The 19,808-nt window shown below is 35.9% G+C and overlaps 1 protein-coding gene across 2 annotated transcripts in view; it reads right to left on the reverse strand.

Annotated features, from left to right (window-relative positions):
* kibra (WW and C2 domain containing protein kibra) overlaps positions 1–19,808 on the reverse strand; it is a 56,019-nt gene that overhangs the window by 7,145 nt on the left and 29,066 nt on the right. Inside the window, exons 2-3 of one of the 2 annotated variants that reach the window (XM_088193978.1) lie at positions 16,125–16,234; positions 8,469–8,563 (exon numbers count right to left, since the gene is read on the reverse strand). In XM_088193978.1, coding sequence (XP_088050104.1) covers positions 8,469–8,563; positions 16,125–16,234 — 205 coding nt within the window. Of the gene's footprint in view, positions 1–511; positions 1,663–8,468; positions 8,564–16,124; positions 16,235–19,808 lie in introns of those variants that run through there. The other variant, XM_088193976.1, reaches the window with a different exon arrangement.

The raw sequence follows: 19,808 nt of genomic DNA on the forward strand, positions 1-19,808 counted from the left end.
AATATTTTGCTTGGGTCTAATAATACGGCCAGGTACTGTAGATATATGCTTCATTCGATTCGCACTTATTATACGTCATAATATTGTTGTAAGTCTTAATATGAACACTGATTTTAATACCATGAATCTTAATGAAATCGAAAAATTAAAATAAAAACTGACACTGACTAGCCAACTTTTGCCCCTCCTGAAAAAGCTGAAATGATGTTCTTGATCTTGAGTCCAAATTCATAAAATTGTAAAGTGTCCCAAAATTAACGCAAGATTTGAATTTGCCGTCATTTGTGCAGTAAATGTTGACAGTTGAGAGTTTAGGGTTAGTAAAAATAAATAATCCTATCCTATGCACTTTATGATTCAATTAAAAATAACAATCTAGACTAAAAAATGTGTTTTCTATTTAATTAAAATCTTTCGTTAATTTTGGGACACCCTTTTATTTTGGGACACCTATATAAAGGTTAATTTAGGATTCGTGACATTCGAAAGAAAAAACTTGATAAATTCTTACAATTTTTTTAACGTGTCGCTTCGAATTATTGATGAGGGGTTGCACGGTTTGCGTTACGTCCTTAGCAGACATTTTCAGCCCGTCTAAGCCCACTTCTTTGACTTCCTTCTGCAAATATTGCGGAAAAGTGCCGCTGCGATTGTTGGAGAAGAAATCGGGCGGAACGAATTCCTTGCTATTATAACGAACGACATCGCCGGATGCCAGATTGCCGGCGGACACGGACAAATTTTTCGAATCTGCACTCTTTGACTTGAAACTGGAGCTGGGCGGCACGTTCTCATACTGCACTTCGTCTTCCAAATTTTGGCCTTCGGGTCCTAGTCGATCTCCGTGCAACCTGGTGATTTCTTCTAAGTTTTCGTATTTGGGGCTCTTATCGACGCGCCTGTCGACGTTTTCGTACTTTGGCTCCGGCTTTACGTTCTCGTACTTTTTGCCGTCGCATTCGTCGACGTCTTTGGGGCAGGTGCATGCGAGTTTTTTGGCCGCGCACATTTGACACTGGCAACTGCTCCAAGCGTTCGGTAGGAGTTTGGGGGTCGACTCGGGAATCTGGTAGTTGATCTTGCAGGCGCAGCGGCGTTTGTCGTAGAAGTCGTCGGCGCGCCGGTACATCTTGGTGTAGTCCTCGACGCGGTACGACGAATAGACGTTCCAGTCGGCCGAGATGTAGAGTTGTCGCTCTCGGTCGCGCGGCCTTCTTTCGCAGCAAGAACAAGTCGCAAAGTGGCCGCCGTACGTCGTCGTCGATGTCGAGGAAGAGTTTTCGGAATGCGCGTAACCGGCGCCGACGGTCTTCCTTACGGACAGGGAGTTGGTCTTCCTGACGACGCATCCGCAACTCGCTCCTTTGGAGTAGGAAGTGCACACCCTGGCTCTGTAGGTGCCGTTGGACGCGTTTTCCAAGCGCATATCTACCGCGCTCTTGTTGGCGCGCTTCACGGTCTCGTATTCGGGACGCGCGTACGTTGCCGCCTTTAACCTTTGACGGTCGCAAATGGCGCAAGCCGATTCGGTCTTATCCGATTGTTCTTGTTCCATGTTAATCCTAGGTCTCGGGTAGTCGATTCATGGCGGTCGAAGTTGAACGCGAAGAAAGAGACGGGGGTCGCTCGCGAATGGGTTCTTTCGGGAGGAGCTAACGCGGTGGACTGGTACGGCGGCGGGCCGCAGGAATGCGCCGCCCGCCGCCCGCCGACACAAGAATGCAATCTCGGACCGATGCCTTTGGGCAAGTGGTGTAGCCCCGTCTCGGGCAAACACACACACAACGAGCACAAAAAAACCTACACAAAAGACCGAACAGGTGCGAATCCGTAGCAAGGACGAAGTGCGGATCGACGAAACTGATAAAGCGATAAAATAAAACCATCGATCCTTGTCTATAATAAAAGCACAAGTAGGTCGAAGAAATAAAGCACTAGTCACATGTATTATTTCGAGATAAAACACAAACTGGAGCGTTTAGACAAGTGATTTTCACGTAATTTTTGATTATAGATTTGAACAAAATTAGGTCAGACATATTTGTAATTTATATGAGAAACATATGCATAGGTAACACTAACTAAGATTGAAAAATGCATTATTTTTATTCATCTTGCGCCGTTATAACACACAAGTTTATATGTTTTTCAAAGCATAGCGTGCGCGCGTTCGTATAAAACACAAAAACCGGCTTAGAGAGACGTATAGGTGAATAAAAAATTTGGACTACACCCGTGCGCGTTTCGGCCGCTGGGATCGCATCTCGGCCGGCCGCAGCAGCTGAGGGAAAAGGGAAGATAGAGGGGAGGAATCGGGCAGGTATGTACGTATATACGCTATCTATCCTACCTCTCGGTAAAAAGAGAGAGAGAGAGAGATAACCCCGCCGATCAAACTATTACGACGCCTCGCATTAAAAGCAGCAGCAGCAGCATCGCATACCACTGTCAAAAATTTCTACTCCGAAGGCCGCTGCTCGCTCTCGGCTCGGAACGGAATTTCGTATTAATACGTAATGTGTACGAGAGTACGAGAAGAGAAAAAATAAATCATCGATCAAACTCCCCCCTCCGTCGCCGCGCGCCTCGGGCGTTTGTGCGGGTAAAAAAATCACGTCTCGGGCCCTCTCTCAACATACGCACGACGACGACGCCCGCGGGGAGATCCGAAGGACGAGGAAAAGGACGTTAGATTGATGGGCGTGCGAGGAATGCGCCGTGTCGGTCAACCTGGACGGGCCACGAAGGTTGACCGACAACCTTTATTACTAGGTAAAAAAACGAGCATAAAAACACACCCACATGCCGGACGAAGGAAAAAAACACGTAGGTATATTATACATACCCGGCGCGAGAGATTTTTTAAATGTTATGTAAGAAAATCGATATGCGGGTTTGGCGCTACCCCGCTCGTCGATATCACTACGAAAATGTGACGGTGCGTGTGCGTATCGAGCGACGATAATCGAATGCGAGTGGGAAAAAAAGGCAAAAGCGAAACGTCAGTATGAAGAGGGTCTTTACAATAGGGAAAAAAACATATAAATGATGAAGAGGGCGCGAATCAAATATGTAAAGCCTCTCAAAATCGTCACTATTTAATGCGGTCGTTGGCATTCGTTCATAATTTATAGCAAAAAAAAAATTGAACCTGATGAAATTATTTATTTATATACCGGAAAATAATCTTTTCATGTTTTATTTATTATTAGTCCAAAATATACACCAAATTCAGAAGGATTCGAATTAAAATCACTTCATATAAAAACTGTTGTATCAATCAAAAATATGATAATCTAAAGGCGATTAGGCGGAATGCCAAATTATTATGATACACGCGGAAGCGTGTTATCATACTGCAAAAGCAGTAGCGTAACTACTATGCCGCGGGGGCAAGCAGCGCATGCGGGCCCTTGGGATCAGGGGCCCCAAAAGGATCGCCAAATATAACACAAAACAACCCATTATTACAAAAAAAAAATTAAATACAGTCTTGCATCAAGTCTTACATCATACATCTTATGAAATTCTCGTTCATTGTATATTTTTTAATGATTATGCATATCCAGAAATTCAAAATGCTTTGTGGCCTGAATCCTGCGAGTCATCGCCTCCTAGTCGTTTTATGGCATTGCATGAAAAAATATTCACCGACGGGTCTATATTTATTTTCACATCTCACTTAATCCCTTTTTTAAATATCAGAATCAGAATTTTCAATTATGGGGATCTCCATACACTCGCGCAGTTAACGCCAAGGTTAACTAAACGATACTTACAATTTAAAGAAAGGGTTAACTCGCAAGAAGATAACGACAAATTAACACAATAGACTAACACCACGGTTAAATCCTCGTAATCTCTAGAGAAAAGCAATCCTTTTGGACATTAAGGAATGAATAGACAATGCGTCAAAGCACGCTCATTTATCACGTCATTATTACCCTCGTAATGATTAGAGAATCCATACGCATTATATATTGCACAAACAATACGCCATTGGGCAATAGAAAAAACACTACACCCCTTTGCATTATTCAACTTTCAGAATCAAGCAAATTTCACTCGCAATAATTGGTTGACTGATTTCTGCGTTGTTGTGATTCGCCGGAGACATCTCAAATCAACGATACAAATGGTTTGACTCTAGGAGAGACACTACAGACGGCGAGTGATCAAATGAGACGAGCAACGAGGGACTTAAGAGGACCATCGCAATGATTTTTTCCCGCAAGCTCCTCTACCAGCGCTCGAAACATTTCGCTTTGGTATATATATTTACTATAACTGAATAAATTGTTACCAGCTTTCCAGCCTCTATTTCTGGCTGCAAAGTCACACCCCTTTGGCCTTAAACCCCGAAACAATCACTAACACGTAATTCCACACAAAACAAACAAGTAAAAGGAACCGATCTTATGTTCATAGAATTCGTTCCAAATATTTGTAACTTTTACACATAAAACACATAAAATTATGTATTTATTCGATTCAGATGTAGTGTTTTACTATACTTCGTTTAAAATCGTATGATCTTAGTTCATTTTAGTAGCGTTGCTAAAATATACTTTCATTTAAAAAAACATTTTCATTCACACTTTCTGAAACTTAAAAATAAGAAGGAACCGAAAAAACGATTCATTTTTTATCGTTATTGCGTTCTATATATATGTATGTACATATATATTTATATTTTCGTGTTTTTTTTTATATATGCTTTGCGCCGTTTTATTTTAAGCTATTTTGGTGCTGCGACCTTTTGTGTGAAATAATATTAAAAACATAAATATTATGAGAAGTGAATAAATAAAATGTGAAATCTAAATGGGAGCTGGATAGTGATTTCCAAACGAAAAAATAATCAAACGACATTTTGATGAACTGAGCTCCGATTATTATTTTCAAAACGAAGAGCAATTATTTAAACACTACATATATTTTACAACATTATTGACAAGAAGTGCAAAAAAATTAACGTTTTATTGGAATGTAAACAATTAAAAAATATTTTAGTTTTTTATAACCTAACAAAATTGTTAAAATGTCAGATGTGGACATTTTAAATCAGTGCTTAATGCTAAAAGACAAATATTCTTAAGTGTTTACGGAGCAATTAAAATTTCAAATAATTCAAGTAATAACATTATTAAGAAATGATCTTAACTCAACGATGTCGATAAAACAATTTATGGACTTATTCATTTAAAAATATAATTGTATGAATAGCGAATTATCTGAAGTGTGTACAGCTTTTTAATTTTTCTAGTTACTGTCGCTAGTATAGAACGTACATTTAGCAAATCAAAATGAATTAAAGATTACAAAAGAAATTCAATCAATCAATCTAGACTCAGTGAACTTATTATATTAGCGATTGCGCTTGTAGAAGCCCAAAAAATGTAATTTTAAGACACGATTGCACAATTTGCAAATGTAAGTTTATTAATTTAATTTTTATAACAAACAGTATGGGGGTGAAGGGCTCTTTAGTAACTTTCGAATGCGAGCCACTTTTTTATAGTAAATTATAGAGGAAATGTTTGACAGCACATCTGGAACTTAGTTATAAGACAAGACTCGAGTGATAATATACATATGATAACATCGTTGAAATTGAACACGATGGCGTACGAAGACAGACAAAGGAAAAGGCAGCATAAAAAACTGCATCAAACCGGCGGCGTATCAGGAAATTCTGGGAATTCTTCAATAATGATTCACCAAATAGCCGGGGCCAATTGATCGCGCGTGCGAGGTGATGCAAATATGAAGAGCGTTTTTTATTCTTCAATGTGCCTATAATACAAAATATCTATAACGGCAATAACATACCCCGACCGACACGTGTTTTATAAACACAAGAACGTTTCGAACACGCAATCGGTCCAGAGAGATTTCTAAAACGCCGCAACGTTAAATACCAACAACACAACACCACTGTAACTATGTTGTATTGATTGTATCGAGTAACGCAATGTGTATTAAAAATCAGACAATACGATACGCGAATCGAAATTCAACGCACGAATGTAAAATAATCGAAAACGGTCATGATACGAATACGCGCGTACGCGAAAGAATTGCGTTGCGACATGTGGGCGCACGCACGTAAAAAATAATAATATGATTTGCAAAAAAGGGAGTGAGTTTAGAAGAATTGTGTAATTATCACTTAACGCAATCAGCAATCACTATGCACATTCCGTAACAACAATAGCGGCGAGGCGATACTTTAACCCTTATGAATACGAACGTTTGCTTGGATAATCTGTTTTTCATGCGTGCCATGGAAACGTTTGGAAAAATATGCATACAAATGCGCGTTTATTGAATTAACATAATATGCGAATATGCTTCACTGAATAGAGATTATTGTGTAATAGTCATACACAAGGGCACGTTAGAAAACGCAGAACGTTTAACGAATTAAACATACAATGGTGGCTGTGCTGAGCATAATAACAGCAAGTGATAATATGTGAGTATTATACATACAGTATTAATTAGAATTACGTAAAATTGTTATTAATGCTAAAAATGATAATATTTTCTATACATTCATTACCAACGGAAAATATAATTGATTTAAAATACATAAAGCAATTTAAAATTTATTAATAGTATCCTAAATATTTTATTAAAACAAGCATGTATGAAATCCGCTCAATCGATAGTAATTTTGACAGAATATTATTATCTATATACAGCTGTAGCCAATTGAAAGCTTCATAGGCAATATTTTACGAATTCTATTATTAAAATGTATTCTTTCCTTAAAACTTGTACTATTGTATTTTTTATGATCAAGTGCATATGCGGTAATAAAGTAAAGTATCCTCAGTTGTACGTTAGCCTCGGTTATGTAAAGACAAACCCAAAATCATGGAGAGATCTAAACAAATGTCGATCACGGTAAAATCTAAAATAATAGCATATCTCGTAAAAAATGTTTCAATTCTAGAGATAGCGCGAAGAGTGGTTTTTAGTGGTTCTGGTATTCGAAAATTTATTAAAAAATTCTAGAGAATACAAAGGGGTGGTCGGAAGCGTATGACGTTTGTTCGAAAAGACCACAGAAAAAAGTATCGATTCAAAACTGCTGCTGAAATACAAACAGAATTGCAATCTACTTCAAACTCGAATATTTCGAGACGGACAGATGATTGAAGCTGGATTTAAAACGCGAAACCCAGCAAAATCACTATTTACTGAGAAAATGAAAAAGAATCGCCTTGAATGGGCAAAAGCTCATCGCCATTGGACCGTCGAAGATTGGAGAAGAGTGGCTTTCTCCGACGAATTCAAATTTAGTCTGTTTAGAGCAGATGGTAAGCGACTGTGTGCCGCAGAAAAAGCGAAAGATTTCAACTTTTATGCATTAATCGATTCATCATGCACTCACTCTGTGATGATCTGGGGTGTAACATGACTGCTTATGGATTGGGCTCTGTAAATTTCGTCCATGGCACCATAAATGCAAAAATATATAAATTGGTTTTATAAAACGACTTTATTCCAACCCTTGAAGAACTTTCCCAACATACTGCTGAACCCATTTTGCAAGACGATTCTGCGCCATGCCATCAAGCTGTTAGTCCAATTATAGTTTTTACATTCAAACTTTTTATAGTTAATGGGAATAACATCATTAACATGGCCAGGAAACAGCCCCTACCTGAACCCAATTGAAAATTTATAGGCAATTATAAAACAACAATTAAGAAAAAAAAGAAAAGGAGATCGATCTTAAAATAATTGAAAATCTGTATTTATCGATACCAGATACAATACAATAATTTATTAAAAAAAAAGTGAAATTATGTCAAAATAATTTTGTTAAGATGTTATAAAATTATTTTATTTACAAGCTTCTAATTTTTAAATGTTTATTTAAGCTTTATATTAATAGAACCAAAAAAAGGTCGCGCGCACGTGTTGATTTAGAAGCTCGCAATTATACACTTGCTTAGACAAATAGTGTCCCAAATTGTAAATTAATAGTGGTTATCAAGTGAGAACTTTTAGAATTTTGATTAAGATGAATTGGGGTAGTTGGTGCATTCAGTGGTAGGTATAACATGTTAAAAAATAATCAAAATCAATCCCGTCATGGGATGAGACGAGCTTTGTCGCTCTGACCCCATCTCGCACTCTCACACATATGTAAACATACACAAATGCACGCGCATATCGTGCTCTCGGTGCCCTAGCTACCGGAAGCGCGCGTAAAACCGGTTATTAAAATGCACACGGGTGGTTCAAAAATAACGAATTGAAAAAATACAACCAAATTGGATCGATTGCACAGCGACCAAAATAAAGTAAGCTGCTGAACGAAGATGATCGATAACGATTCATCTGTAATCGACGACGCGACAAGGGCGATCGAAATCACATCACGGTCACACGATCGAAATCAAATCTTATCAAATGTTGCATAATTTAAAAAAATATCGAATAAGCATCACCTGTAGTGTGTCCTGGGCTGTCTGGAGATAGTCCCGCAGCATGTCTTCTTGCATGCTTCGCCATTCTAACCGCGGGTCTTCAAGTTGTGTCACCTCTGAAAAATAAAATAAACATTAACAATCATGCAAACTTGAATCAATACTTAATTAACCCTTTGACTGGAATCTTTCAATGTTTTGATGTACCCTAGATAGTTATATATTTACATATATAAATTAGGAAATATTAAATAAAAAACATTAAATTTATATAATATTTTTTTTTAATTTGAATTAATAAATTAAAAAGTACAAAATAAACAAATATAAAAAATATTGAGTCACTGAATTGATATTTAAAAAATCCACAAAAACAAAAATTCATTATTAACATACCAATACAAAAAAGTAGTAAAATAAATCAAAGCAATAAAACATTAAGAATGACCGATTTAATTTCTATAATTAACCTTAAATGCTATATAAAATAATAATAATAAATAAATAACAGAAATAATTATGGAAAAATATGGAAAATTAATTCACTCCCATGTATGTACAGTCCGTCCAAGATACGAACGCTCATCATCACAGTATTGGTGAGAAAATATAATAGGGTGACCATGTGAAATTACAAGTGCAATTAATTTTTACTTTTTTAATTAAATTTGTTGAGGAAAGTGTAAAATATCATTTTCTTACTTATTTTGTTTATTTATATACATATTTATAACTCAAAAACATGAGAGCAGTTTTGGTATCACTCTCCAGGTTGAATATCTGTTCAATATAATATTTTTAAAAATGCCAATAGAATATTACAGAAATTGTTTTATTGATTACAAAATACCACAACATGACAATAATTTATAATAAAAATATAACACATTATAATTTTTAATTCAATTTCCAACGTATTGGTAACATTCTCCTATCGGTGTAAACAACTTCGCGGAAAACTGTGTATGTATGCATTAATGCGTACACGCACCCTTATTTCCAACACAACGATGATGAGCGTTAACATCTTGGATGGACTATATGTATATACATACTAACAAATTAATAAATGTGTATAAATTAACTCACTACTCAAAGGGTTAAAGTTTTTTACATAAATGTTTGTTGCCTAGTTATTTTTTTTGCAGCAACGCATTTTGATCAAATTTTGTTACACAAAAAGTGATACTATTAAGTTCAGGTTTCAAATTTTAACACAACTAAAAATTTATCAGCAGTCATACATCAACAATCAGCTATAAACAAACATGACCTACACGACTTCGATAAAGCAAACGTAAAATGTATCAAGCGATTGTTTACCAGTTTAAAAACAAAAACGATGTACAGTAGCTTATTTTTTAAAGCAAATATGTCTCACTGGCATTTAAAACGTAATCCAAGAAATGCCATTAACAGTGGAGTGATTGAGGTTAGATTAAATTCCATTAAACATATTACGAAACATCCGCTGTGTAATTAAAAACATTAATTAGCTTAAAAAAATCGTCTAATAAATATCTTTAAATGTTAGGCAAACCAAATTAAGACGTTTTAAAATATTATTTGCATATGAGTCGAAATTTGAGCACACAGGTGGCGATCGTATTCGCGCGCTTTCGCCATAAAGCCATATTTTTAACGATAAAAGGAAGACATTAATTACGTAGTCATTCCATAAGTTTTATTAAATGCAGTGTTTTTTTATCTCGAACTTGAATGGTGTACGTGATTATACATATGCAACGGCGATATCGACACTGAAAAGAAAATATTGTATTGAAAAAGGATCAATCGTCGCGAAAAGTTAACAACAACTTGCACAATAACCGTAATTCCTCGCAGTCGGCGCTCAAAATGCACATCTGCGGATTCCGCGTATGAGCTTGAGCGTGAATGCAAATGGTCCTGGGAGGCGAATCCCGCATTCCTCGCATCCTTGGACGGATATTGGCACGTCGTGGGAAGACGGCTATGGTGATTCATCGACGATGGACGGTCGAAGAACTGTCTACGTTCGATTTGGCGAGGTGGAACGCGATCGGATCATTCGGCAGTCGATTTGATGAAAACGAAAGATCAACCGCGCGCGCCCAATTACAAAGGTACGGGCTTTACTCGTCAAATTAACATGATGTCATCAAAACGTACCTTTGTGTCGCGTTTTATCTGAAAAGATACACGCGGACAAAGGTTTCGTATAAAATTACCATATTATCTTTTACGGCAATATTAATACGATTAAATCGGAACTCGACCACTTCCGCATTCCACGTTTGTGTTTTGAAGCACACGACGACACCACACATTAAAGTGAAGTGAATCACCGAGTCGGATTCTTTATCTCGAAACAAAGAAGAACGTAATTGAGGTTATTACATAATTTATGGATCTTTCTCAGTTAGTCATCTAAGCTGCACTTACGCGATACCACCGAGCAGTTTTTCGAACGCCGTTTAAACAATGAAACGGTTGGCGAGTCGCGCATGGCGATACCTTTAGTTTTTCTTTACAGTTTACACAAAGCAGAAAATGAGTGAAAGTGACCTCAGCGAAATTTGCGAACCGAGAATTCTTGCGCGTCTCGCGGTGCTACCGTCGACGGACGCGCGTTAAAATAAACATCCCTGAAGCGTTTTCGCTTTTCCGAGAACGACTAATATAGTGCGTCGTGGGGCCGGGTGTCCAACAATGGATCCACTCACACTGAGCGCATTTCTCGCATTTTCCGCGCCAATTAAACCACTCCGAGACGAAGCGATTAATTATCATACAGAGCACGACCAAGCTTATCTATCGATAATGAAATAATTGAACAGTACTGAGCACATACATATAATATATTAGTAGTTTGTATGTTATGTCGAATATTTCAAATTTATCATGAAACTAATAAAGTAACACCAGAAGACCTCAAAAACCCACTCTCAATCAAATATATACATAAATTATCATAAAATTTTCTTTAAAAATAGTTCTAATAAATTTCTCAGCCAATATAATCGGCCATATTGTTTCAAAATAGCGGCTTTTAATAAAAATGTAGCTTCGTTAATTTTTTCATAGAGAAAATGAGAAGAGGTAGAAAATGTTCTACAGTAGATTGCATTAGTTCTTGCGGCCAGTTTATATTTGATAATGACTTTTATTTTATTTGTTTGTTTATATTATAACAAAACAAACTATTCATCATCAAAATAATGATTACAATATACAAAAAATAGTATTTTTGACACATAGAGTAAGTAAAATAATACGCTGATTTTAGTTACATCATCAGTTGCTTTTCCCATAAAAGCGTACAGATTTTTTTTTTGAATACCTTTTATATAGAATTATTAATACCTTTTATACGTACACTCATCCCTCGATTTACGCGGTAGATAAGTTCCAGAAAGATCGAAACCGTGTAAATCGAGGTATAGCACGAAAATAGTATTCTCGTGTTTCTTTAACGAGAACAAAGTAAACGAGATGCATCTTCAGCAACACGCGTTAATTACTACATTAAACCATGCATATACCACATACCGTTGGTACTAAAGCTCTATGAATCCGACCCATCAGGTGAGCTTATCGGACCTTATTTTGGTGAATTTATTAGTTTTCAGAGCGGCGCTTATGCACCTCGAGATTCACTTATGCGTTACTCTACCACACTGGAACAGCCTGTGGTGAACCAGCGCCTCGAGCTAATCAGGTCACAATGCATGGGCAGTGGAAGAAGTTCCAGATGTAACTCAAGTACAAGAAGTGGGAGTAACCCATGCATTTATAAATCGCCGCGTTACACGCGTTGAACCAAATGTTTGAATTGGGGTATTTAAAAAAATGTTTTGCGAGTACCGCGTAAATCGAGGAATAAGTGTCTTAAATATATAAAAAATAAAACGCAGCTATTACAAAATGTAACTGTCGGATTTGTTATTTAAATTATTTTAATTTGTAAAAAATAAATTATTTATCAATTAAATCATTTAATCAGCACGATAAACCAATGATAACTCCGCCTGGAGTGTAGACATGATTTACACACTTGTCGATCCCAAGCTCAAATTAGAGAAGGAGGGTCTCGATCGTGGGCTAATCCAAAAATGAATATAACTAAATCGCTAAGTTGCGAAAAAGTCACAAAGAAATAATAAACCTATCCCTATTCATAATTACCTAGGCAAACGAAATCTGGATAAACGACTGAACTTAAATTTTTACAACCGGGAAAGATGCAAATAATAGCGAAAGAAATACTGAATACTGTAGCCCTGCTAGATATCAGGACAAATAAACAAACGAAATTACACCTTTACTACAGTGGGTCAACCAAGGAGGTACAGAGGTACCTTATTCATAGTCACTGGTAAAACTAGCATATCGGTTCTAAAATGCGAACTAATCAGCGACAGATTATCAAAATTAAGCCTGAAAGAGACCTTATTCAACATAACTTTCGTCAATGTATATGCTCCGACACAGAAGAAGCAGAAGAGGAAAATAGAAATAGATTTTATAAGGAACTTCAAAAGCAGCGTGAAAGTGTTTTTTTCTTAACTGCGTGAAAGTGAAACTTAATTAATCATCACGATATTCATTCGCGAGATTAGAAAAAATTAGGTAAACCTAATCTGTGGTCTAATGGTCGATCGAAATTATAATTATAAAACAATCGCTAATTCCGATCTCCCATACATGATTGAAATTGAAAAACATTAAAGTTTGGGTTTTGAACTCAGGTCTTTTAGGTCAATAATCAGCGACTTATAGTACTTGTATCGTGCTGGATAATTTAATTTTTAATTATTTATAATGTTTTAAATAGTAAGTGTTTTTTTTCTTTCAAAAAATATTTTTAAATAATTGCTAACAAAATTATAATTTTTATAAGTATTGTATTTAATTGCTGTGATTATATTTTTGCTAACATTGCGGCGACCGTTCGTCAAACAAAATAACAACGTTTCTTAGAACTAAATTTTAACCTGACTTTCAACGTTTTACTGAATCACTTTAAACTGCTCTTCAAAACAGATTTCTTCAAAGACATATATAGAAAAAAATATAGAAATCATTCGCTTCTGATTTCTTTCAAGAAACATCCTCCTTCGCCAGGCGCCAGGGATATCAAGAGTTTGAGTCATGGTGGATAGCTGATCTTGGGTCGTTGACAGAGCAGAGAGAACAGTACACATTTCCTTAGCCTGACGATGGGGTATATTTAACACAAAAGCTTGACCAGCTGCCCCAATGAAGACACCGCAGATGGTCTGAACGCAGTTTGATCGTCAAGCTACATTTAAGCCATCCTTAGGAGAGAGGTACCTGATACCGCAGTCTTTCGAGCTGGTTGTCAGCCAGGAGTCCAAATTTAGAATATCCACTGGAAAGGGCCCTACCCCAGTAGTGCCCTCCACTGAATCCTCAGCCGCGCATTTAGCGACCTTGGGCTTTTAGGGTCTGTGCCACTGGATAATATGCTCCGTAGTCCGTGTCTCTTGTGACACATTTTAATGTAATTTTCTGATTAGATAAAGTTTAAATTATATCACATTTATTGAATTGCGTCTTACCGGTATTCCAAGATTCTCGCAACATGTTTTTAAATCTATTTTTGACGCGTAATATGCATTATTTAGCTGATATTACATCTAGTATCTTTTTTTGTAGTCAAGTTACAATTAACACATTTTCATGCTAAACTATACATTGATTGCAATTCTGTAATACAGATTATTAAATGACAACAATTAATAGTACCGCACATTAATACAATATATTATAAATTTATTTATAGGTAAAAAAACTGTACATGTTAGATATTACATATCAAACAGGTTACAGGTATGAAATAACATTGTTACAAAAACAATAAGCCTTCTGTAAATATTAAAAACTGTACTGTGCATAATAGTTCATTATAATCAATCACAAAACGATTTTTGTGTATTTTGTCAGAGCAAGGAGCTAATGAATTTCAACATAAAAATAGATTTATTTTATCATTGATAAACAAACAAGCATGGTAAATTGCTGTTGAATACAGATGGGTGCCACATTGATTTAAAAATCACGTCAATTAAATCGATAAAAAAAATATTAATTTACACAGCACAATAGTGTTAATAATTCGTCGATTTTGCAACATTTCCGCTGTAGATTTTTATCGACTGTGTATCTTTGCGCATCGTCGATAGACCGAATATTTTATAGCGATGTTCAGCAATGCGTTACATTATTTTAAATTTACTTCCAAAATCTTTTTACGTGTCACCGCGACACAATCGAACCCATGACCTAGCCCATTAGATTTATCGTTTGACCGAACGCCTACTGATACTCTAAATAAATAACTATTTAACCGCTCAATTGGCATAACACAACAATAGAAAAGAACATACAGATCGAAGCCGAAATAACTAAATCGTGAATCACGATGTTGACTTTTAAGTAAAACGTAACAATACAAAAGACAGATAGATGATAATCCATGTTAGGAGGAAACAATAAAAAAATATTGTTCGAATCTTAGTTTGTGACGCTGTGATAATTAAACAGAATTTTAGTATTTGTATCAATACACAATGTAGTAAAATTCTTAGAATTTGATAGTAAATAATGTTTTTAGCAATAATTCGAATTTGTAAGGTGAATTCTTCGATTTGTTTACAGATTCGAAACGCGGCGTTATTCATCACGCGACAAGAACGTAAACCACATCCCGTAGTTATTTGCTCGTTTTTAATTTTGTTTGAAGTTTGACGAACACGTCACAAACAGTGGTGTAGTGGGGCCGGAACGCGCTGTAACGTCATTTCGGACCTTTTTTTAAAGTACGATTTATTAGAAGATTAGGTATAATTTATTTGAGCACATTTTTAAACAGCACACCGCACAACTCAACAAATAAAATAACCAGGATATTCGACTCCGGGTTCACATAAACTAAAATCTCATTGATTACCACAAAAGGGAGTAGCGTTCCAGTATTATTTTTTTAGAACTACATCATTGACGCCCCTGTTTCGGCGTGACACAAAAAAGCACACTGTTCATGTTAATACATTTTTACTGAAAATGGTAGTTTGAAGTGGTGCTTTTTAGTATACGCTTCGACGCGACTCTTAAGATTCGTATCCAAGCATAATTTGCAGGAATTAAGAAGAAAAATAATCCAATAATAAATTAATTGTCAACTTCACGGACTGACTAACGCGGCCTGCTCACTCAGTATGCACTCCTGCTATCGCGTGACTCAAAAGGCACATTGAACCAGTTGGTGTAATACATTTGTACACAAAATGATGCCGGCCGTAGTCTTAATTTAATACTACACCACTGGTATGTACAAATAATTATAACATTATCTTAAAACAAACCGACACATCAGAAACAACGGATTGAATACAATGATTCATGATGATAATGTGCATTTGCAACAATATAAAAGATCGGACTATGCATACTCTTGAATCACTCTATTCGATTGATTCGCACGACCGTCAAGTTTGACAAGCCGTGACCTAATTACCATCGCACACAACTTACGCATTCATCAAACATCCTTCATCCGTGTTTATAAGTATGAGAAGATAATATGTAAATGACTCGTATATGACTCAGTGCGCATACCCGAACGTGTGACATTCTTTTTTACAGATCTTATATAATATAATATCAACTTACGATTGACGTGATTGATGTAGTAAGATCCGATATGAGTATCGTGAGCCTCCTCCCAACCCAACGGCAATTCATTGCCGATGCAGTCAGCGAACGATTGGGGTTTTGTATATCTGCAACAATAAAATCAAAAATTAATAACGAAAATAAAACAATATTAACGATACGCTGAAAAGTGTCTGCGATAACGCGCCAGAATTAGCATTGGCGCGAGTCATTTGAGCGGAATGCGGCCGATAAAGACATGGCTTACAATTACATCCAAGATAACGCGATTTGTAAATATTTCAAGTTGATCTATAATACGTAGTTAAGGATCGGTCGAACAAGTCTTAACTTTGTACTATTGGTTGTAGTATAGTAGAACGGAATATTATTTATATATATATTATAACCATAATAATAGCTCAGGACGGAGCATTGTTTGCGAAGCCGCATTCTTTAGATAAGGAACGCGCGCACACCCGGTCCCGCTCAGATAAGATAAGGCAAGAATGCACCGCAAGTGATAAGAGGGATGATATAGATAGGGGAGACTGGACGTGAGATGTAATGTTTTTTATTTGTATTATCGCCGCTTTTAATAACTGCTTGATAAAAAAAGCCTTCAGTAACCCTCCAAATACCGACAGCAGTCACAATGTGTTTATAACGCGCTGAGCGTTATTATTGTTTATAAATATATATATAATATTAAATACAAAATTATAAAATCTATTGAAAAATAATTTTAAATAATAGTGACTTATAGAATTTTATGACATTAAAACATTTCGCAGTCATTGAAAAATATAATGTTATTTTTCAATGACTGCGTTCAAACCTAATATGAAAATAAATAAAATTTCTGTAAGCACAATCAACAGCTACTAGTATGTAAATAATGAGACACTAGACTGAAATCAAATCTGTAAATCAATGACATGAAATTTAATATGGCATTGTTATCGACTTATTACAATCCATATTTGTCCCTATTATAATTTTAAAATATTTGTTATTGTCAACTATTCAAAGATCGAACAAAGGCAGGCAACAAAAGGGCGGCAAAAAATCAAACAAAATGAGTTTTCAAACTTGGCGAGCATATATGCAACCGTGTGCACGCGATCAAAAGCCACTAATAATTAAAAAAAATCATTTCGTAGAGCTAGCGGATGACATTTGAAAATAACCTTTATTTATTTAAGCTTATAAATGCTATAATACACATACTTTTTAATGTTGAATTTACTTATAACATGTCAATTGCATTAGTTTTAAAGTTGCCATTTTTATTTATGCAAAATATATTCTAATAGCATTTTTAAATATATACAAAAAAAAAAAATTTTAGATTCATTTAACAGGAACGAAGGAAGGCAGGTGTATGTATTCCCTCCCCCCTCCCTTTAATTTGGCCGTTAGGTTTTGGTTTGAACAGAAAATTTACGTTTCGCAACTGTCAAAAAATGGAAAGGTAGACCGCACACTAAAGAATTTATAGTGCAAAGTATTCAAGTGCAACGTGTCAAATTTATAGTGGAAACTAATTAACGTAAACTGCAATTAATACACTTTTTTGAAATGTTTTTTTAGAGTTGGTGCAACATTCTAAATATATTGCAGAATTGATAACTGATGAAGTGTTTAATGAAGAACAAATTCCAGAGATTTCACTAATTGCAAGTGCAATTCTAGAAGGCCTTCATCAACTAGCCAATAAACATGGAAATTATTTTCTCACAAATTAATGATCGCAATTTCGAACGAGCTGTATAATTTCAAGGCAAGTTAAAGGTAGTGTATGGCACGTTATCAAAAATCATATAATGAAACAATTTAAACAAAATTACAGTGGGTGTTGATTGTTCTCGAGAATACTTCACCACCCAATATTTCCAGCGATGAAAGTGAATTTTGCTCTGTGTAAAAGGACGCGTTTAATATTGAGATAATAATTCTTCCTTTTCACTCATCATTCGAGTATGATTATGTATCTGAATCTAATTGAGAGAGATATGGAAGAGTAATATATAAATATATCAGATACACAACGTATCAACAACAAAGACGGAAGAATCCCAGCTGAAGTGGACCGACCTTCGTCCGCTTCAGCGCGATGATGGAATGAGGCAACGTTTAATTATTTTCCGAAAATCTATTCATAGGCACGCAGACAGAGCGAGATGAGCAGCCGTAATCAGCGTGTGAAAAATTCCAGAAGATCTATTCGCAGCGACGTCATCGCTTCCATTGAAACAATCATTCCACAAGCGCGATATACAAACATCGCGAAAACCCGATACGTTACCACAAACTATTTGATCGATACGCGAAAATAGCGGCCGAACGAGGTCAACAATCGAATGGCGGGCGACGTTCGAGCAATACTTCATTCCTGTATTTTCCGAGCATTCCAGAAGTGTCTGAGGAGAGACGCGCAACGCAATCCGAACGCCGGGTTGCAATTACACAACGGGGCCCCGGATCTCTCGCGCTCTATCTATACGCTCCAGTCGCACATCGATCACTCGGAAGACGCGAATAAATCTCAGAAACGAATCTTCCGCGAAAGATATTCTCGTCTCGTCCATTCTATTTTAGAGTCGGATCTCCTTCTGCGCTATGCTATGCGCGCGGACTTCTCTTTTCTCTCTCTCTCCCTTGATTAACCGTCCGTTCGCACGAATTATCCTCGAGATCGATCGTTGTTATTATTAGGTAACGTATGGAATGGAAGCTGCGCGTTGACGCAATGCGTTGCGTACGTACCTCGGAATAACGTTCGTATGTCGAAGGTATTTATGTACAATATATTAATTTTAGACGAAGAAGAAACTTTGACGCGAGCGTGACGCACTTCTCAATAATCATAAAAATGTGAAAATTGTATAATCAATTGAGCGTAAGAGTTCATTTGCGTTTATGATTTTGAGACAGTTCTGAAGACTTTCGTCATGTGTGATCTGAACAATCAATGAATTTCATAATGCAAACCTAATCTTGACAGAAAATCAACTTATTTTTGCTACTCGATTACAGTATCGATCAATACACTGAAATCTATATTTATATATTGGTACACATCACTGATAAAATAGCATACCTATTAAAAACCACAGTTTATAAAAATATTATTATTATGTTACATAATGTGATCCAATTCGAGTTTCCTATATTGGCAGCACTGTAATTCAGACAGCTGTCAATAATCACGCGTATTCAAAGTGTCAAATGTTAGTTTAGTGAAAATTTTTGAACAGACTGGTAGCGTTTGAGATAAGGTAATGTGTGTGCAACATCCTGGCGCCCGAGAATATTGCTGCTGTAAGCAGTGCTGTGGAGTCGTTTAAAATTTTATCGATTCCGACTTTAACCATTTTTTTAAGATTATTTTTTGCCAGCATATAATTAATAGCAATAAAAATAATGTCAACGATTTTTGAATTATAAAAGAATTTTAAAAATCATTAAGCAAAAAATGGCACATTTTAACTAATTCACCTTTATTGACATATTATAATGATATATTTAAAATAATAAGTGCAAAAAATAAATTTAATAAACAAAATATAAGTTGGGTAAAATAAAATGTTACTATTAAATAAAACAATACATTAAAAAAATAACATATTTAATTATTATATTCACAAAGGGAAAAGCTGGTTTCATTGGTATAATTTTGTCAGGCTGACTAAATATTTA

This window comes from Plectrocnemia conspersa, unplaced genomic scaffold, assembly GCF_051122295.1.
Source record: "Plectrocnemia conspersa isolate PC_06_02 unplaced genomic scaffold, ASM5112229v1 ptg000010l, whole genome shotgun sequence".
Lineage (NCBI taxonomy): Eukaryota > Metazoa > Arthropoda > Insecta > Trichoptera > Polycentropodidae > Plectrocnemia > Plectrocnemia conspersa.